At 44.4% G+C, this 22,069-nt stretch overlaps 1 protein-coding gene across 1 annotated transcript; it reads left to right on the plus strand.

Moving 5' to 3' along the window:
• Positions 1–14,985, plus strand: LOC130479573 (synaptotagmin-1-like). The gene is made up of 7 exons (XM_056851970.1): positions 1–103; positions 1,445–1,603; positions 5,532–5,647; positions 6,089–6,472; positions 11,286–11,405; positions 12,906–13,017; positions 14,684–14,985. Exons 1-7 carry the CDS (start codon positions 1–3, stop codon positions 14,983–14,985), a joined length of 1,296 nt encoding a protein of 431 aa, XP_056707948.1.
• Positions 14,986–22,069: the final 7,084 nt, after the last annotated feature.

Raw genomic sequence — 22,069 nt, forward strand, 5'->3', positions numbered from 1 at the left:
ATGGGGGTCAGAATCCATGTGTACAGAAACATTCATACGCTCATTGCACTCTCACCCAAAGAGTACTTCAGCATGGCAGCTTCTTGTGCTCTAGATGTAGTATGTACGTAAGTGCTACAAAGTCACAACCAACTTATGATGACCCCAGCAAGGGTCTTTCAAGGCAGGTGAGAAACAAGAGGTGGTTTGCCATTGCCTTCCTCTGCAGAGTGTTCTTTGGCGGTCTCCCATCAAGTACCAACCCTGCACACAGTAAAAAGTCTGCTAATATCACAAAGCTTGCCCAAGCTGTTACCCAAATTGCTCAGTTATGAACGGATATTTGGGGAATAGCAAATTAATAACTGGCAAAAGGCATAACTAAACGGGATCTAACCTGTGTATACCAGAGTCTGTTCCATGACCCCCAAAATAAGGCGGGGGCGGTGGATTTGTTTAAAAGATTTCATTTAATTATATGTACGCACACAAGCAAAAGAGGCTTTCACAACATACAAACAGAGCCTAGAGAATAAAGGTAGCAAAAGCAGAACGTTTGCCAATTTGGCAGGATCCCTTTGAAGATAGGGCGATAGTCACCTGATCCTGAAGACGACGTCCTGGGCTCCATGTGGCAGAGAGGAGTGAAAAGGGGGCAGGGGATTCCCGTGACTTGACCAGCAAGGCGGGAGGGGTGCTTGGTCAGGCAGCGCTACCCAAACCGACAGAGTAACAGTAAAAGGAGAGAGAGACAAGGAGTGTATGCTGGCATCCCCAGTTATACCCTTTTGGGGGTGGGGGTTAATTAGATTACCCCCTCGTGGTTCCCTGCATGAACAAAGACCTTGATGGTCGGCTGAGAGTTGGGGTAGGGGGTAATTTAGACAGGCCAAACCTAAACCATTGACTAAGCACAGTCCGGGAGCGTTGGGAGACGTTGGTAGATGGGACTATCCGGTCTAAGACAAAAGTTTGCGCAGCTGCTCCCGGGTGACACATTCGTTTGACGCCGGAGGTGCGATTTCATGCTGCAGTTATCTCGATGGCTTCCGAGGGGCCATTAGTTATGTAGATGGAGGGTGGGGGAGCTGCCTGCGTGTCCGGTCGTTCCTTGCAAAATGGCAGCTGCTGGAGACTCGGTCTGGGCACAGAGAAAATGAATTCCCTCTGGTTCTCCATGAGGGGCTTCTCTGCCCATGGTTCTTCCTGGTCTGGGACGGCTGGGACACGTGTCTGTTCGGTTACCATGTAGCATAGTCCGGGAGATGGCAACCATTTGGCTACAAAGTAATGTTAGCAAAAGCACTGCTTGCATTAATTTACTCTTACTTAAACAAATCCATATCTTTGCACATGGTTTTGGTGCATGTGCTCATCTAACACAGAGTAGATGCCCAGGATCTGCATGTGGGCCGCTAGTAACGTGGATGCTATTTTTATGTTTCCACAGGTGATAAGATCTAAGCAAGGCCCAGAATGCTTTACTTTCAGAGTGCTCAGCTGCCTTTTGCTGATATCTGGAAATACGGTGTTTTAACCTTGTCTGTCCTTCTGCTGTTGATGGCATTAATCATTTTAACCTGTCAACTCTGTGAATGCCAGAAACTCAGCAAAGCTGAGAAAGGTAAAATTTCAGGTAATCTTGTATGTGTTCCTTCGTTTCAATAGCTGTATCAAGGGCTAATTGTAATAGTGATTGTCCTGTTGCACGGATGTTACTCTGTCTATCTAGGGTTGCCAGGTCCCTCTTCGCCACCGGCGGGAGATTTTGGGGGTGGAGCCTAAGGTCTTCGCTATCCAGTGTTCAGCTATAATAATAAAAGAAATAATACGCAATTCACTCTTCTATAACAGTAGCCTAAAATCTGATGCCTGAGGTAGGCCTCCATCAGCCTGCCTTAATTATAGGGCCTGGGCCTGATAATAAAGGTATTGTTTTACTGTGTGGATTTTATTCTTGTCAATGCGAGTTATTCATTACATTTGTGTGTGTAAAGTGCCTTCAAGTCGCAGCCGACTTATGGTGACCCCTTTTTTTGGGTTTTCATGGCAAGAGACTAACGGAGGTGGTTTGCCAGTGCCTTCCTCTGCACAGCAACCCTGGACTTCCTTGGTGGTCTCCCATCCAAATACTAACCAGGGCTGACCCTGCTTAGCTTCTCAGAAGCTAAGCAGGGTCATTACATTTACATGTGAAAAAAAATTCATGTACTGTATTTCCTATCTATTGTGGAAAAAGCCTTTTGGAAACTCTTCGGTTAAGAGCTGCTTATAGTGAAATTGATTTCCCATGTGTGGGATTCGTAAACGGCTAATTGAAAACCCTTCCCCATAGAAGATCTTTCCTCCTCCTCTTCAAACCATCCTTCCCAGAACCACCAACTTTTATTATTTTATTTTATTATTTTAAACCCAACTTTGATTTTTATTCAGAGCTGATATTGTATTGAAATAAAACTTGATTGATTGATTTCCCATGTCTGTTTGAACCATTTCCTCTTTCCATCTGTCACTGTTTTTTCTACCACCTACCACACAAGCCACAGGGGAATGTTATGCTTGGTGCCTTTATTTATGGGGATTCTCTGCCTCCACCCACTTAGCCCTCTTAAACTTATCCTGCTGACATAATGCCCTCCATCTTTCCACATGACATGCAAACAAAATATAGATTTTCTGCCCGCCCACTTTGGACATGAGGTTGATTTGATAAGGTAATTGTAATAGTGATTGACGTGTACATTTCCTTATTGCCCTGTTGTAAAGTTGAGTGTTCTTTTCTTAGAATACTTTAGTGTTTCAGTTTTATTTTTACAAGCCATTTTGCAAGACTTCCCAGGTGGTCTCCATCAGTCTGGAACCATAATCCATCTAGAGAAACACCCCATTATGACCATGGAAGGGGACCACCTTCCTCACATTAAGGTGATCTGGTTGTTGCAGAAGCACTTGCCTTTCCTCAGTTATAAGCAAAAACCTCAGTTACTTTGGAGAGCCACGGCCAGAGTACTGACCAATTCCAGATTGACAGCCATGTCCACCTGTTTTGTGAATGAAAGCGTCTGCTCAAATAGAAAAGGTGCACGAGGCTTCTGATTATGATCAGAATATTTATTTTAAAACCAGCTACAGAGTCCAAATTAGATCAGGGGGCAGAAGGAGGGGTTAAAGGCTCCCCTTTGTTTTCCTAACACAAATCACCCTCTTCTCTGGAGCTGCCCCACAATATCTGCATGTTTCCACCTGAAAAGTTGAGCATTAGGATGCAAACAGCACAATCCTCAGCAGAGTTACAGCCTTCTAGACCCACTGGCGTTAATGGCTTTCGAAGGGTGGAATGCTGTTTAGGATTGCACTGTTACCCTCTAAGGGTTGCCAACCTCCAGGTAATAGCTGGCGATCTCCTGCTATTACATTGGATCTCCAGCCGATAGAGATCAGTTCACCTGGGGAAAATAGCTGCTTTGGCAATTGGACTCTATGGCATTGAAGTCCCTCCCCTCCCCCAAACCCCACCCTCCTCAGGCTCCACCCCCAAAAACCTCCCAACGGTGGCAAAGAGAGACCTGGCAACCCTACCCCCTAAATAGGCTACACCCCTTGTTCTAGGGTTGCCAGGTCCCTCTTCGCCACTGGCGGGAGATTTTTGGGGCGGAAGAGGGTGGGTTTTGGGGAGGGGAGGGACTTCAATGCCATAGAGTCCAATTGCCAAAGCGGCCATTTTTCTCCAGGTGATCTGATCTCTATCAGCTGGAGATCAGCTGAAGTAGCAGGAGATCTCCTGCCGCGACCTGGCAGTTGGCAACCCTTACCTTGTTCCCAGCCACAAAAAATAAAATGGTTAACAACTGGTTGAAGAGCTTAACTAGACATTGCGAAGGACATTTGAAACTGCTGCAGCGGCATGTCCCTTTCCTCTCTTCCTTATATTGCCTAGATGAATCCAATGTGTGACTCGATGCCGTTGCTCTGTGCCCCACACCACAGCTCCTCATATCAAGGGCTGTTAGCTGCTGGGGCCGGGCAATATGCAACATTGGCAGGCTCCTGTCACTCACTGTGCTTGCCTAGATATTACAAGGGAGCTGCCCTTTGCACCGCATAGTCTGCTTAAGCCCCGAGTGTCACGGCTGCCTCCGTCTGGAAATGTATATTTCTACAAATGTCTGTGGGGCGCTAACGAGAAATTCTCAGTATCCTTGTAGATAGGGTTGACAACCTCCAGGTGGTGGCTGCAGATCTCCCACTATTACAACTGATCTCCAGCCAATAGAGATCAGTTCACCTGGAGAAAATGGCCGCTTTGGCAATTGGACTCTATGGCATTGAAGTCCCTCCTCTTCCCAAACCCCGCCCTCCTCAGGCTCCGCCCCAAAAACCTCCAGGTATTTCCCAGCCCTGAGCTGGCAACCCTCCTCATAGAGCATGTAAAGACTCTCCATCTAAATCATGTATAGAGCACAAATGTCTTGTTTTTTAATGTTCTGAGGGATGCACTCATCTTTCCTGGAGGCAGCTCTTCTTCACCATTCATCCCGCAGTCTTGTTACTGGGGATATGATATTTTAATCCCACCCCATCACAGAAGCCCTGTTCATAAGTTACAGTGAAAATCCTGCATGTAAGTATGTTTGTAAAAAACAGCCAACATGTGTTCACATTACAAATGACACCAGGGATCAGGGTCTAGATAAATCTGGATAAAGGTATGGTTTCAATCACACATTCAGCTGTACATGCATTGAATGTAGCATGGACATTTCTCAATGTATTTATAAAGAAAAATCAAGTGGACACTGTACACAGGTTGTATGAGCCTTCACTGTGACTTGTTAACAGGGCGGATGAGTGCTGTGTGATATAGGCATGTCTCAGGTGAACAGCACTTTCACTTTTGTCCTTTCAGCTGCGTGGTGCAGCAGTTAGGAGCGGTGGTTTGGAGCGGTGGTCTCTAATCTGGAGAACCGAGTTTGATCCCCCACTTCTCCACATGAGCGGCAGATGCTAATCTGGTGAACTGGGTTGTTTTCCCCACTCCTACACGTGAAGCCAGCTGGGTGACCTTGGGCTAGTCACGGTTCTCTCCAAACTCTCTCAGCCCCACCAACCTCACAGGGTGACTGTTGTGGGTAAGGGAAGGTGATTGTAAACCGGTTTGATTCTTCCTTAAGTGGTAGAGAAAGATGGCATATAAAAACCAACTCTTCTCCTCCTCCTCTTCCATAGGAATGAAAGGGGCAGCCAATGAAACTGTAGGTGCATGAAAGTACAGTGAATGCTCTAGATTTGGGCATACAGTTTCACACACATGCCTAGGAAGCTACATTATGGCCATTGCACTATATGCTATTTTACGGAATACCATGTTAGTACAAAACCCTGGGGAATTGTATTATTTCATTACAATTTCATAAACCTATACTGAGAAGCTGCCTAATGGGGCCCCTAATCCATCAAGAGTAATATTTGTTCGGGGGATTAACTCATACTGTGATGCTGATGGACAGTCCCTGTTTCTGACCATGTACATTCAGTGGTTTTTGTTCTTACAGAAAGAAAATATGCCAACGAAGTTTGCAATGAGATGACACAAGAGAATGGTTTTTTGGGGAAAAGATTACAGTCATCTTTCCTTGGCATTAGTCAACATCCCTATTACAATTTCAAGGTAAATTCACTATTCCCAGGGTGCAGACAAGCAGACATAGCTTGAGTGGTTGACTGCGTATGGAAGTCCACCTACTGCATTGAATACTGATGTACAATGTCCTAGCCAGAACTGAACTCAGGGGGAACCTTGAAGATGTGCTGTCGAACACTGTAAAAGAGACTGCCTGTTCTTTAAAGAATAATAGATTTTTAAAAAAAGAAATAAGATATTAAAGAAGCTTCTACTAGTTTTTCTTTTCTTTTCAAAGGACAATACACATGTTTATATTGTATGATATGCAAAACTCAGCCTGTAGTTCACTAAATTAAAAAAAAATTGAAGTTCTGAAAGTGCATTGGACATTTTATTCACATTTCTTAATTTATTCGGCTTGGGGATAGGCAATTTGGGTGTGGGTGGAAAGTCCATTTAAGAGCATATCTTTCTTCTTTCCTCCAGAACCAAAAAGCCCAAAAGGAGCTTAAGAAGCTTGAAATTGTCCTTTCGCCGTCCTCAGCGAGTAGCAATAACACGGGCGATGATGTGGATGTTCCCGACCATATCCAGGGCAAGCTGAGGTTCTCGCTTGTCTACAACAAAAACCGCCTGGAGCTGCTCTTGATGATCACAGGGGCACTGGGCCTTCCCAGCCAAGGCTGCATGAACCTTTTCATCCAGGTCAGGCTGCTGAGCTGCGGGTCCTCCCAGTCCCCTGGCCTCCAGCACATTGTCCAGGAATGGCAGACCCAAGTGGTCAAGAACTGCACCAGCCCTACTTTCGGTGATCAGTTCGCTTGCACCCTGCCGGAAGCTGAGCTGGGAAAGAGCAGCATCAAATTAGAGGTGTGAGTGTGGTCTATCTATCTCTCTGCTTGTGTTTTTTTTAAACCATGGTGAAATTTTCCAAGTTACTACTCTAGGCTCAGTTCAGCCATCATGAGCAAGTCTTAGTTTGTTGATAGGGTTGCCAACCTCACTCTATGTATAGTTGATAGTGTTTTCGTTTCAGACATGATTTTAAGATTTTAACATTACCATGAAAAGTACTGACTCTGAGTTATAGTTAAGTATAGAAGAATAGTAAAAGATATGAAGTAGTAGAGTCTGATGAGTATATGAAATAGTATATGAAGTAGTATAACTTGATGAGCTTTAGATAGCCAATAGTTTATAAAATGTGTTATGCTGTAATCTAGAATGATTTATAAGAATGAAATACTTGATTTAAATGTAAAGTTTTGTTCCAAACTGTAGAAGGGTTACAAGGTATGCAAACCAGGTAATTTTACCCTTAATAATTCTTTCCTTTCCCCCTAACTTTCCCTTTTTCTGTACCCTAAAAAAAACAATAAATTTTTTTAAAAAAGATAGGGTTGCCAACCTCCAGGTACTAGCTGGAGATCTCCTGCTCTATCTCCAGCCAATAGAGATCAGTTCGCCTGGAGAAAATGGCTGCTTTGGCAATTGGACTCTATGGCATTGAAGTCCCTCCCCTTCCCAAAACCTCTCTCCTCAGGCTCAACCCCCAACATCTCAAGGTATTTTTCAAATGGAGCTGGCAACCCTGTTTGTTGATGATGGGTATGACCCTGGTGAACTCCCAGGCTTTTGTGAGTTCTCTCTCCATCCCTCACTCCCTCCTCTTGCGCAGTGTGCCAAGATGGAAAGATTCAATCTGACTCCAAGGATGTCTGAATGTGCTAACAGTTTTTGTTTCTTTTCCAGTGCTTGGGATTCTTAATCATGGTTTAATCCTAGTTAAAATACCAGCCACTGGGAGGTAAACCAATTTCAGATAGTTAATCAGACATCATGTTTAACTGAAGTTAGTTTGAAGGTTTCCGTCTTCTGTCTTGGCATGGGAGGAGGGTGGTGCCTGTCAAACGTAAACTGAGATTTATGATGTCTGGACTGAGTCCTGGTAGGTAAAGTATTTTTATAGTATTGTAGAACAATAGCAAGAGTGTGTTTGCATGGAAGGTTCCCAGTCTCCTGGTTCAGAGCTTTGGTACTAAAACAGGACTCCCTGGAAAAAGGAGGGGGTGATGATATGAGAGAATCTCACGCTGATGCCTTTTGGAGGGTGACAGCAGAGGCTGTTTTGTGCCTCTTGGCCTTGTTTTTGTCCCCATATGCAGTGAAAACCAACAAGGGCCATTGAGGGTCAACACACCGGTGACACCTGGGCTCACAGAGACTTAACATGCCTGGAAGAATGCCTCTCATACTGCCCCCCCATGCCCTAAAAAATGCACCACCTGAGGATCCCCCTCCTTCACAATTTCTTTTAGGCCATGCAAGATGTTATAAGGGTGCCCGTGAGATTCATACTGGGGAGAAGAACTGGGAAACAGAAGGAAGGTACTTAACTTTTCCTCAATTCTGCCCCCTCCGTAGTCATTTTAAAAGGTGTTTTCCCCCAGCCATCCTAAAAAAATAAGCCCTGGAGGAAAACTGGTATGGGTACATTTTACACACACGCAACACACACATGTTAATTCAAGAGGAGTTCAGCATGCAGCCGACCCAGTTTTGTGATGGAAGTGCTCTTTGGCCCTGCATGCCTGGCAAACATTGAGTTGGGATCACACATTTTGGCCCTTATAAGGCAGCCCATTCTCAATGCTAGTGTTACAGAATACAATTGTGAGGTAGGCCAATTGTCCCAAGAACCCTCCCTAGTTTTCTGCATGAAAACTTCATGAGGAAATAGAATGATCAGGTTTAGCGTGCCAGCAGCCACTGCGTAAAGCATTAGAAGGCATAGGCTCAATGAAAGTGGGAGAGGAACAGAGCCTATAGGGCTAGGGCAGGGGTGGGGAACTTCAGGCCCGGGGCCGTTTAAGGCCCGTGAAATCATTTGGTCTGGCCCTTCCAAGATCCTGGCAGATCTCCAGCTTGTAAGGATCTAAGACTGGTGATCCACACCCTCCGACAGACAGGAATAGCCTCTATTCAAGGCAGATGTGTGTTTATTTTGCCAAGAAAAGGAACCTTTTCCCCCCCTTGCAGAAGAGTCGTGAGCTATGGAGCTGCTAGGACTGCCCAAGAAACTGTGTTAACCCTTTCCCACCCGGGCCGTGGAGAAACGTATTGGCTGGCTAATTTTTAAGTTGATGATTTTGTATGGCCCGCAAATGATGTTATGAATATCCAAATGTCCCTTGGCGGAAAAAAGGTTCCCCACCCCTGGGCTAGGGAGAGATGCTTAGCTGGTCTAATATGTTATGCCTCTTTTTGGTTTAAAAGTGCTCTAAATACACTTTCTCTCCAGCAGCTGTTATCTCTTAGGGCCAAAGTATATGATCTGGAAAATCCATGTTTGGATTTCCAATGTTTTTTGTTTTAATGAAATAAAGTGACAGGAAATTACCTGTTTGATGAGGGGCAGAGTGGGACGTTTTTAGTCCCTTTTCCTCATACAGTTTTCCTGATCAAGACTACCCCTTGGGGATTACCTTTAATGGGGCAGCTAAGGGGGTATAATCTGGATGAAGAAAATAGCAGAGAAGGAATACAGCATCCCTTTACTCACCACCACTCCAATGAAATTGGCAAACCCCTACAGCTGTGATTCAATAAAAAAGAAATCAACCGGAGATCCAGACATGGCTCTCCCACATACTGTGTATGTTTGGCCCATAGACATGTGGCTCACACACGCACACACAAACACACAGGTTTCTTGGCATTTAATGTGTGGTTCTCAGTAAGGCCTTAGTATCTGCCTTCCGTCTCTGTGGGAAAGGCAGACTATAACTGAATTACATGGAATTAAAAAATTTATTGATAAACCTTCCTGAAGAGGCACAGGTCTTGGTAAGGTAAGCGTGAGAGGAGGAAGCAAAGCAGAAAGGGAAGAACCCTCTCAAACAATGGAACAGGCTTCCTCGGGAGGTGGTAAGTGCTCCTTCCCTGGAGGTTTTTAAGCAGAGACTAGATGGCCATTTGTCAGCAATGCTGATTCCATGATCTTAGGCAGTTCATGAGAGGGAGGGCATCTTGGCCATCTTCTAGGCATGGAGTAGGGGTCACTGGGTGTGTGTGGGGGGAGGCGGTTGTGAAATTCCTGCATTATGTGAAATGCAGGGGTTGGACTAGATGACCCTGGTGGTCCCTTCCAATTCTATGAGTCTATGAAACTGCAAAAGAGTAAACAGACATATCTGCAACTGTTCCAGTCGTGCAAGAGCTGCCGTGTGCGCTAGAGGGCATCAGGAGATTATCTGTCATTAACCAGACACCACACGACAGTGTCTGATCTTTAGCTGCAGTTGGAGCAATGGTTCCATCGTGTGGGGATTTCTAGTGTGTGCACAATCCTTTGGTTGTGATTGATTTAAAGGCCAAACTAGATACGACGTAGGCTCCCACGTGTTCATTCATTTGTCTGCTGTCCAAATGGTGGTGAGGTCTATTTTTTACGGAACATACGGTGTAGGGGGGAGGACAGCCAAGCCCTGCCTTCTGCTCCACTTTACTATGCTCAGTTGCCTGAGGCATCTTTCCCCCTTCCAGCCTAGTTCCCTTCTATTATTGGATCCAGATTATCAGGAGGGGAACTCTGGGCCCAGAATTGAACTTTCCTACCCCCCCTTTGTGCTGCAGCCCACTGCACTCCTGAAACTCTGGATATTGAAGGATATTGAGAGAAAGTGTCGCATAATAGTAGAGCATCACATTGGGACTCTGCAATTCCCACTCTGCAATGAAGTTCACTGGGTACCCTTGGGACTCTGTCAGCCTAACCTCCCTCATGGGATGGTTGTGAGGATAAAATGGAGAACCATGAACACCACCCTCAGCTCCTTGGAAGAAGGATGGCATAGCAAGATAACAGACACTGCAGAAATAAGCATCAATTACCCCGCATCACTAAACAGTTCCACAAAAACCCTGAGTAATAATCAGGAAAGGACAAGATAAAATGCAGAAACGATGCAGGGCACACTTTTGTAGAAATCATTTGTACACCACTGAGTACAGACCTTCCAGGCTGAACTGAGAAGCAATGACTGGGATAGCTCTAATATCTGCTTGGAAAATGTCTTCACTGCCTACTCGAAAACTGTTGCATGTGTCAACAAACTACATTTATGACTGAGAAGTGCACTAGTGTAAGCTGGACTAGACTACATTGCAAGAAATGCTCCCCCCATTTTCTTTTTAGATTTTGCACACTGTGGTGGGTAAGAGCTGGATCAACACAAGGAAGTCTTCAGTTTAAATATCTCCTTGCCTGTGATCTCATTGGAAGGAAGCCCTCTCTCTCCCAGCTTCACCTCACTATCTGGAAGAATGCAACTATCCTACCTTACAGGGTGTAGCTGTTCTAATAGTCCAGACTAGCCTAATCTTGTCACAGCTCACAAGCTAAGCAGGTCAGCCGCAGTTAGTGCTTGGATGGGAGACAACCAAGGAAGGCAAGGGTTGCAATGCAGAGGAAGACCACAGCAAACCAACTCGGCTCATCTCTTGCCTTGAAAGCCCCATGAGGTAGAACTTCACGGGGTCACCATGAGTGGGTTGTGACTTGACAGCACACGTTACCTTTCCCTTACAGGGTTTTGTTAAGGATTACTTGAGAGAATGCTTGCAAAGCCCTGGAATAGTGAAGTTAACCTTACTACAGAAACGTATTATTGTTATTCCACAGGTTAAACACTTTGACAGATATTCCCGGCACATACCTCTGGGAGAGGTGAGGGTTGCCTTGAATGCGTTAAAGAATTTCCAAAGTATGGAATTCTGTGAAGAATTGTGCAGAGCAACAAAGGTAACCACAGCAGCTTCCCTGTGTCCAAAAGCTACATGAATGAATGCCTTTCCCCACTCCACCCCCAGATTAATAACACTGAGAGTCCTTGCAATTGCTGAGATTTGATTTTTGCGCTGTGTTGGGTTGCCAGGATCACATGAGTTATTACGCACATCAGCGTTCTTTCTGCCAAGTGAGTCAACGGCGCTGGCATGTATAGTAAGCCACATGCACCCAATGACCCCGTTTGGTTTCATCATTCAAATGAAACATGAGATCCAGCTACTCGGAAGTGATACCCGACCTCGTGGATGAACCAGGTCTCAGGAAAATTAGAATACCCAGCCCCTTAAATACTCCCTTCTGCCACTCCCAGTGGTAGACGTGTGTGCTGCGTAACTAGTTTATGCAGAGTGATCTTCAATACTCTCTTTAATCTAGGCAGTATCATGATACCATGTTAATAACTGGGAAGGCTTGATGGCTATGGGGAAAAGAATTAATTCAGCTATGCCTAAATGTTTTAGGCCTGTGGATAACTACCCATCCACTCACACCTGCCAGAGTTCAAGCGGACATCCAAAGCTATGATCAGGATTGCCGTGCTGGTCTCCCAGTCATTCTTCTGTAGATATATACATGATTATTTACAATATCCACAGGGAATGAACAGAGAAAAAGACTTCTGCTGCCATTTTGTGCGCCTAGCACATAGGAGGCCTTTCACAGTTTGAGACCTACAACACAAACAATCCTGCTATACTTTTCAGGGATCTCGCAGCACCTTCCGGGAAATGGAAGGTAACTCCATAACAAATTAATGCTTAATGCAGGAATGGGAATACTGGAGGACAGCTTTACTCTGAAGCTAGAATAACCTTTATAGTAGTTAGTTTTTAAAAGGACATTGTGATGAAAGTTATCCATACTTTATTTGTCCAAATTCTTGTAAGGTTATACAATAACTCCAAGCTTAGTCTTTTCAGTATGCCATAATATTTTTGTTGGTACTCCATTCTCGTCCACTCCTGCCCACTTTCCCCACTGTCAGGGAAACACGCTTAGTGTCAATTTGCATTACCAATCTCACAAAGTGCAAATTTCTTGAAAAATGCTTGTTTGTCCACTTCCAATCTTCCTATGCAGTGCACAGCCACTAAGCACATACCCTCAGTTCACAGAGGATTCCCTAGCCTAATCCTAAACCAGGGATGGTGGATTCATGTCCCATCTGAGGTGCCAATTCTTTCATCTGTGACAATGTAGCAAGTACCTTGAGTGAACACAACAGTCATCCAGTGGAGGGATTTAGGAGTTCCATGACAGCGACACACGGATTCGTTCCTCGGTGTGCAAAAGATTACCTGAAGGCAGAAAGTTTGAAAGCCACTGTTCTAGAGGAACAAGCAACCCAAGGAGGGAAAGAGAAAGGAACCACTGAGGAACAAACAGGGTGCATACTGCAATGGGGCCACCACCCCCAGAGCTGTTTACTGTACGTCATCTATCCTTTCATAGGACGTTGTTGGAGAGGTGCTTGTGTCTCTGAAGTGTCTCCCTCTCTCTCAGAGGATAGAAGTTGGGCTGCTAAAGGTTAAAACTGCCTCCATATGCAGTAGTCCGGAGAAACGTAAATATCTTTTTCCTTTTTGTTGGCTAATATGGGTATTCCTTTTAACTTGCTATCCCACCTGCAATCATCTTTGTATGTATCACTGGTTTATAGTAGAGAAGACCATGGTTGGTTGGGAATGGGCAGGGTAGAAGTCAAACAAAAGGAAGGAAGGAAGGAAGGAAGGAAGGAAGGAAGGAAGGAAGGAAGGAAGGAAGGAAGGAAGGAAGGAAGGGAGGGGCTGGCAGATATTGTAGGGTGTGTATCATGATTTCAATGGTCCTCATCATCAGAGCTAGATTAAAATTCAGCAGACCTTGGGCAGTAATCATGTGAAGGGCAGCGCTTGGAAAATGATGACTCATTCACCCTTTGACCTGTATACTAACATGATATAGTTAATCCCAAGGTTCCAGTTCAGTATTTTAAATGCTGTTAGCTCTTGAAACAGCTTCTTGCTCTATAGCAGAAAAAGAAGCCTGAAGATGGAACTGAAGGGGAAGGATGCAGTGGTAATGTACAAAGAACAGTTGTGCCTGAACACTGATAAAGGTGGATGAAAGTGTTTGGGGGACAAGACAAAAAATAACAGGAAGGAAAGAGGACTGGAGTAGATGACCAGCTTTGGTCTCTAAGACTTCAGCAGATACAAAGTCCACACATTTCCAGTCTTCTCTCTGCATTCATGAGATCTAGACACTTGCTTTCTGATTTACATGAAAACTGGGATTAATCTTTCTTGATTCTCCTAACTTTTCTCCCTTATTCTGGCCTGTCACTGAGGACCATACTACCTGACATATCCAGCATATGTCGGGTCACAAGTGCAAGATCAGACTTGCAGTCAGACATGCATCAGGAGAACTCAGCTTAAAAAGCATTTGTTTGTTTAGCACTGCGAGGGGAAAGAAGGAGCTTCCAGTTTTCCTCCCTCCCTGCTTTTGCCAGTGGAAAGGGTGGTGGTGGTGATTTTTGCAGCACTGAGTGAACAAGTGCTTTTTAAGCTGAGTTCCCCTGATGTACGTCTAACCGCAAGACAGATCTTGCATCTGTGACCTGATATGTGTTGGGTGTATCATGTAGTATGGCCCTCAGTGACAGGCAAGTATAAGAGGGAAAAGTTAGGAGAATCAAGACCTTTGAATGCTTCAGAGGCTTATGGAGGAGTAATGAAATTTTAAGTCTGGTCGTGCACCCACCCTCTGACGTATTGTGTCATTACACATACACCCTGGCATATATATCAGTCTCCTGAGCATAGTGTGCTTTGTGATGCTGCTGTGTGTGTGTTAAGTGCTGTCAAGTCGCTTCGGACTCATGGCGACCCTATGAACCAACGTCCTCCAAAATGGCCTGGCTTTGACAGCCTTGCTCAGGTCTTGCAAACTGAGGGCTGTGGCTTCCTTTATTGAGTCCATCCATCTCTTGTTGGGTCTTCCTCTTTTCCTGCTGCCCTCAACTTTTCCTAGCATGACTGTCTTTTCTAGTGACTCTTGTCTTCTCATGTGATGCTGCTATCAATCGTCAAATTCTTGCTTCCTGGTGACTGAAAATTAATCATATATAGAATATTTATTATTAAATCTCTGCCCAACCCAAAGGAACTGTTGCAATCTTGGGACAAGAATTCCAGGTTTTTCAGAGACTCATGTTGTTAATTCTCCTTATGTTCTCTCTGTTCCAGGCATATATGCAAGAATTGGGGTCTTCTGGAACCTCCATAAGCAGAAGCACCAGAAATCCAAACCCAAGCCTCTCACATCAGTTACCGTTTTCAATGAGACTTTCCTCTTCCACCTTCCTGAGCCTGTAGTGTGGGACTGTGCTGTCCTCGTCTCCATTTACAAGATGCATTCCAGCGGCAGGCAGCTTGTTGGACAGGCTGCCCTGAGGAAAAGAGAACCCGGTGAAACGAATTATCACTGGGACGGCATGATGCAGTCTATCCAGCAGCCCATAGCTCAGTGGCATCCTCTGCTCATTTAAAGGGAGGATTTTGCCATGAGGGGAACTGGCTCATAGACTTTCCCGCCTACTAGCAGAAGCTGCTTCAGCTTTGAGAACAGAAGTTCTCAAGCAGAGATGAATAGCAATCACGAAGGCTGTGGTCACTAAGAACATAAGAAAGGACCTGCTGGATCAGACCAAGGCCCATCAAGTCCAGCAGTCTGCTCATACAGTGGCCAACCAGGTGCCTCTAGGAAGCCCCCAAACAAGACGACTGCAGCAGCATTGCCCTGCCTGTGTCCCACAGCACCTAATATAATAGGCATGCTCCTCTGATACTAGAGAGAATAGGTATGCAGCATGACTAGTATCCATTTTAACTAATAGCCATGAATACCCCTTTCCTCCATGAACACTGAAGCTGTAGGGCTTGTTTCAACCAGTTTCTTCTCCATGTCTTAATTCTCGCAGGTGTTTTCACTGAGGAAGAAGGATCACCCTGCCCCCGGTAAAAGGTAAAGGTCCCCTGTGCAAGCACCAGGTCATTCCTGACCCATGGGGTGATGTCACATCCCGACGTTTACTAGACAGACTTTTGTTTTACGGGGTGGTTTGCCAGTGCCTTCCCCAGTCATCTTCCCTTTACCCCCAGCAACCTGGGTCCTCATTTTACCGACCTCAGAAGGATAGAAGGTTGAGTCGACCTTGAGCCGGCTACCTGAAACCGATTTTCGTCAGGATCGAATTCAGGTCGTGAGCAGAGCTTGGACTGCAGTACTGCAGCTTACCACTCTGTGCCACGGGGCTCTACCATAGTATTATGGTGACATCTAGATGTTATGACTGAAATCAGGACTTAGGTGTGCACAGAGGCAGGAAAAAAACCTTGTCACAAAGAAAATGCTATTTACATAGGGGCCTAACGCACCAACAATTTACAGCATATTATCATGGTGCTCGGTGTGTGTGTTTTGGATGCGTATTCTTCATTTCCGATCGCACCGTGCTTGTTAAGACTGCTCCCAAGACAGTTTATTGTCATATCGTCATATCGCACCTCCAAAGTAATAGTCCGAAAAGTTGAGAGGAGGAGCGTGGGGGAGCACTGCGTCATGTCTACGTCGCTGATGCTTCCCTGCCTCCCCTCCCGTTTTTTTTTCATGCATGCGCAATATCATTGATTTGAAGGAGCGCTGTATGCCATTAAGAATTGCCTCATTTGCACTGCAGGAAAATCCTAATCACAACCTATGCAGGCATCCCCCCCCCAAAAAAAACAAAAAAATAAATAAATGAGCCATTCCTTGCACAGTGCTAATCACAGAGCTGCCGTCTTTTCGGGCATTGGTCCAACAATCTTGCATTTTTTCGTTGGGACAAGCACATTAAAAAAAAATTTTGAGAGCAGGGAGGCACGCTCAACCCTGGCAGCGGGAGAAAGAGAGGAACAGGCGGGGAGAAACTTTGTGCTGGCAGGAGAGCCCTGACTTGTGTGTGTGCAGGCACTCTCTCTATCTCTCAGTCTCTCTCCCTTCCTCCTCCTCCTGCTTCCCCCTCCCCCATCTGCCGCTCGGAGCAATTTCGCTACTTTTCCAGCCCTCGCCCTCCACTGCATTCCTTCCCCCTCAAGCCCACGAACCATTTACAAAATCCACTTCAAGGACATTCCATATGAGGGAAATGTTTGATTGGGAACCTGCACAAATATAAATGGTTGATCTAATGTTCCAGCGTTCCCATGTTCCTTTGTAAGACCACAAGCACTTATGGGGGGGGGATTAAGTAACAATAGTGATTGGTGGATGCAAATGGGAGGGGAGGGGGAAGGTGGGATGGGAGGAGAAAGGCTTTTCATTGGGTGTTGCAAAAAGAAGGAAGGAGAACTGAATAGCGTATGTAACTGAACGCACCCCTTGGATTGCAGGTTTTGAATTGACATAACGAAATACATCGTGGTATAGGCGTTTTGGGAAAAAACAGCTGTCTGCCGCTTCCAAAGCATTTCCAAGCCGAAATGGGCGGTTTGAGGTCCGATCTAACCTGGATAACATGTTTTTTTAAACTTAGTATATACTGAGTGCGTTAGGCCCCCTAGTCGAAACATTAAGTTTAAAAAACAACAAAGTGAAGCCTGTGATGAAGAGGAACTGAGTGTCTAGGATTGTGCTGGGAATCTATGTTGATTTGAACCCAAATCGCAGCAGCACAATTAACCATTTTTTCCTGCTATGGAACCTGCAGCTTTGAAAAGGCCTTAGGAAGAGCACAGGCCTTGCCAGGGTTGAGTCATGACATCTCAATTTAGAAGGGTCTCAAGTTGCAGGGCTGGGAGAGACCTCTACCTGAACCCATGCAAAGCTCTTGCCAACTGGCACAGAAAAATCTGGGCTAGATGGAGAGTGTAACGCAGCTTCATGTTTAGGTGTTGCTATTTCAAACATGAGAAGCAAGGATCCGGGCCTCTCTGAGTGGCAGTGTTTAGCCTCCAGATGACTCTCTCCCCCCCTCCCCACCCCATGCTAATTTCAGAGGATGTAAGCGGCAGCCAAAATCATTCTGATTCTTGCACAGCCGTTCATGCACTAGCCTTGGAAATGCTGGAGCAGCAATGACCCATTTCATAGGATGGTTTGAAAATGAATCTGAAACTAACTGAAGGTCTTTTATGCGTGTTTTTCACTCGCCGTCACCCTTCCGACGACTTTGGGTCTTTATTTGATTATGGATGCCATTTCTGGCCATCAGAGGTTGCCTCGCTCTCCCCCTGCCTTTCCCCTCGTTTTGTCCGAGTTTTCAAATTCAAGATAAAACAGGTCTCTGAAAATGCAGGCAAAATGCGGGGAAATGTAGGGGGAAGGCAAGGTGACCTTTGACGGTCGGAAGCGTCAGGCATAATCCAAACAAAGACCCGAAGTCATCAGAGAGTGACGGTGAGTGAAACAGCCTTGCATAAAAGACCGAAAGGACCACGGGTAAACAAAACGCTAGCTGCTTTTCAGGAATGTAGAATTCTTCTAGCCAATGTTGACTTTAGAGAAGTCTGCTTTTTTTTTGGTTGGGGTTTTTGAGATGTAAGCCACAAGTATGCAATGGCTTCCATCAATGTGGTGTCATAACCCAGCCTTTTTAAATCCCTCGTGGACCACACAAAATTCTCCCTATTAGGAGTTAGCATTGGTGTGAAAATGTTTATGCTGAAATGCTGTGAAACTGTGAAAAAAGAAGTCGCCGACATGCTACACGTGAGTGGGAGGTGCTCCTTTTCCAGGCTCACAAGTAAAACATGCCTTCAAAAAGGTGATAGAAGCTGTACCATGCTGGTCGGCTATTGGGTTTTACTGGGGAGCATAACCCAGAGATGTGGAAAAGGAACATCAGCGAACCTACCAGTTCTGAAAGAGTGCTGAAGATATAACAGCTTGCAACACCTTTTCTTGATAGGTTTTTCCAGTTTTCTGCTCCCCCTGAAGCTGCGCTTTCAACAGCTGCTTCACAAAGAGACATTAGCAGGTGCTAATGCTCATGCCAATCCAGTGGGGTGGGGGGGAACTTCCCCGATGATTTATGCTATGGAAAGCGCTTGTGTGATCCAGTGATAATGAAGCTGCAGTAAATTCACACAAGTGGGCTTGGCCATATTTTTCTTTTAATTTCGCAAACCTGCCTACCTAGAAATACGACCTACCTACAGGAGTGCTGCTGTTACTCCAGTTCATTTATGGAACAATGAAGACCATACAGTACCTCCACTTTAGCCTTTCCCCTCCACGATTAACAGCATTCGTTTACTCAGTTGGATAATCCAGGTGACCTCACGGCCAAAGCATTGCATTCCAGGTGTTTCCCTAGTTGTCCTTCCTCCTGCTTTTGCACTGCCAGAGGACTAAGAACTATTGACTCACCTGACCTGGAGAAGTGATGCTTGCTGTAGTTGGGGAAGGCTTGCATTGGTTGCTGGGCCCAATTACCTGCCCACCCAGGATAACCTTTTAGAAAGGTTAAGATCCCCTGTTTGGGAGAAAGGGCATGGTTCCCTTTCCCTGGCTGTGTGGCACAGTTTTACTCAGATTGGTTGCTTACACCTCCAGATGCCTTTGTCTTGATTTTTTTTTTAAATCATTACACTGTTTTGCTAAAGTACAAATTTAAAAAAATAAGAATAATTTAAAATGTCCAAACTTTTTTTTGCCTTGGTTTGCTACGGCTAACACTATAATGCAGTTATAACACTTTTGCCTTTGCCACAAGGTCAGGCATTGTGGGATTATAACGCAATGTGGAACCATAGCGACACTCAATTCCAGCTGATTTGCAGAATAGCAATGTGTTTGCAGTGCTAAAAAAGCGATCTAGTGTGGAAGGAGTCCAGTGTCCCTCAGCTATCAAGGATCTTTTGCTAAGGCACTCAGTTTAAAAATAAGCATGCATTATTTGAATGTAGACCTCTGTGACCTGGTGTGGGGCACAGCATATGTAAATAAGAGGGAAACAGGATGAACTGGGAACTATATTAACCCTTCCAACTACTTTGCTGCAGCTTTTAATGGTTGCTAAATAAAGAAGAATAGTTGTGTGACTCCTAAAAGCAAACATACAGCAAATTCTAGGGCTCCTGAACTTATTGTTTTTATTATTAAAGCAATCTGGCACAGGTAAACATCCCTGTTTTTCATGGAAACACGCTACCAGTTTTGTCCCCCAAATGTGATGATGTAGAGATGTAACAGAAAAAAATATTTTTTTTCTTGTTGTTTTTTCCTGGAAAAGAAACTCCTGGAAATTTTAGGGGGAATGAAATATAAATAGTACTTCCTTATCAAGTCCAATCCTCCTTTACTACATTAACAACATAAAACCCACACATTAGCTAGTGTGCAAAATTGTACTATTTGGTATACTTATGAAAATATACTTTTCAAAACATAAATCCCAGACAGGACCACCCTAAGCAGTGTTTCGCCTTTCTAAGGTCCACTGACTTTAATGATAGATGCCCATAAAGGTTTTGAATTTTGACTTCAATGAACTTGAAATGTAGGGTTGCCAACCTCCAGGTACTAGCTGGAGATCTCCTGCTATTACAACTGATCTCCAGCCGATAGAGATCAGCTCACCTGGAGAAAAATGGCCACATTGGCAATTGGACTGTATGGCATTGAAGTCCCTCCCCTCCCCAAACCCCGCCCTCCTCAGGCTTTACTCCCCAAAAACCCCGCCGGTAGCATAGAGGGACCTGGCAACCCTATGAGAAGGGTGTGTAATTCTGCTTAGGGTTTCACTATTAGTTTTCTACAAGCATAATTTCAAACATACCCAGTACAAGAGAGAGGGAGTTGTGAACTGCTGCACTGTATGCCATATTGGCACATGTATCTTAGTTTTTGCCATCTGAAAGGCAGGGGAAAATAAAAGTTAAAAATAGAAAACACAGATTTTGTAGCAGGCGTGTGTTTCTTGGACAGAAAACGGTACAGCCACAGTAGAACTAGCAGCATATTTGGATATTAAGTAGAAATCTATAGCAGTGAAAACATTGAACTATTAGATAGTGCATTATTATTATTATACGTATTATATAAAATTAATGACAGACTACATTTGTCATATTTAAGCAGTACACAATCAGTGTGGCCATTACCGCACTAGGTATTCCCAGCGATGTATCAAGAGTTTGGAAATGTTATAAAAAATACTGTTCGCACTTTTTATGTATTCCCAGCAATGTATTAAGAGTTTGAAACTGTTTTAAAAAACACTGTTCGCACTTTGTTTGGCCCCTTTAGCTGTGAAGACGTCTTCCAACCATTTTTTAGCCGTGGCATCCAAAAACCCTTTTAAAGCGATGTTTTTTATAATATTTTCAAACTCTTAATACATCGCTGGGAATACATAATGCGGTAACCCCCTGTGTGTGTGTAAGTCACAGAGTGGAGAGAGCTGTGAAGATTGACCAGAGAGGACAGCGGTTTCAGCATACAGGCTTCTACCAACTCCATCAGAGGAAGGCAAGCAGCAATCCACTAGCAAAAAAAAAAAGCCCCTTTCTGCTCCTCCCAGGAAGACGGCAGCATTTTCTTGCTGCAGAAATGCCTCTTGGATTTGAGTGTTTTTACAGTATACCCAGGAATTGTCCTCTATCACTGTAGGCCATCTCACATAAAAATTGTTATATGGTAAGTTTTGAGTGAATACATTATTTTCTTTACAAGATTTCGTTCATTCAAAAAAAAAATCACAGGAATTCTTTTACAGCGGTCCTCAAAATTGACAATTTGTCCATTTCAAGGAAGTCCTCAGGGGGAGACAAAAAGCCTGTGTGTGTGTGTGTGTGTGTGTTGGGTTGTGGTGTTCTTGTTCTGGTCAGATGTTTCCATGCATTAGTTAAACATTTTGCTGCGTAGAATGTGAAATGACTCGGTCGCCAGAGACATCTGGAACCAGCGGAGTAGCAGGTGGTGCTGTGGTGTGCTGGTAAATGTCATTTGCTCTGACTGAAAAAAAGAAGGGGAGAAACCTTGGATGGAAGCCGGAAAACAAACGTTGAGCAACAGTGGTTGAAAGGCGTTTATCTAACAACTTGTAGCTACTACAACGTTATACAAAACAGTCGTAACGAAAGTACAAAGAAATTGCAAAACACGTGTTGCAGTCTACATATAATCAGCAAAAACAAAAGTGTGGATACTATAGCACAAAACAACAGTATCCCATTTTGAAATCTCCTCTTCGGAAAGTAACTGTAGCTATCATCAGAAATGAAGCAATTCTCTTATGAAATATAGGTAGTATAACTCAACTACGCCATAAATTCAATAAAACGTGCAGTGTAGAAGGCTATATGTAGATTGCAATACGTGTTTCACAATTTCTTTGTACTTTTGTTCAATCAATCTTTATTGAAAACATTAATAGACCAGCACAGCATAATTTACCATTAAAACCCTTTTGTTACTACTGTTTTGTATAATTTTGTAGTAGTTTTCAACCTCTGTTGCTCGGCATTTTTTAAAAATTTGCTCTGACTGTACACTTGTGGCACACTACAGTGAGAGTGATCTCATGATCGTTTTAGCATCCGTTGCATAGAAAAGCTCCTGTGTCTCAATATGAACTTTGGAGCACT

Source organism: Euleptes europaea, chromosome 6 (assembly GCF_029931775.1).
Source record: "Euleptes europaea isolate rEulEur1 chromosome 6, rEulEur1.hap1, whole genome shotgun sequence".
Taxonomy (NCBI): Eukaryota; Metazoa; Chordata; class Lepidosauria; order Squamata; family Sphaerodactylidae; genus Euleptes; species Euleptes europaea.

Coding starts and splice junctions, on each gene's coding strand:
- LOC130479573 (XM_056851970.1), top strand. CDS start 1: ATGGGGGTCAGAATCCATGTGTACAGAAACATTCATACGCTCATTGCA. Junction 104..1,444: donor TTGTGCTCTAGATGTAGTAT/GTACGTAAGTGC, acceptor ATAAGATCTAAG/CAAGGCCCAGAATGCTTTAC. Junction 5,648..6,088: donor ATCCCTATTACAATTTCAAG/GTAAATTCACTA, acceptor TCTTTCCTCCAG/AACCAAAAAGCCCAAAAGGA.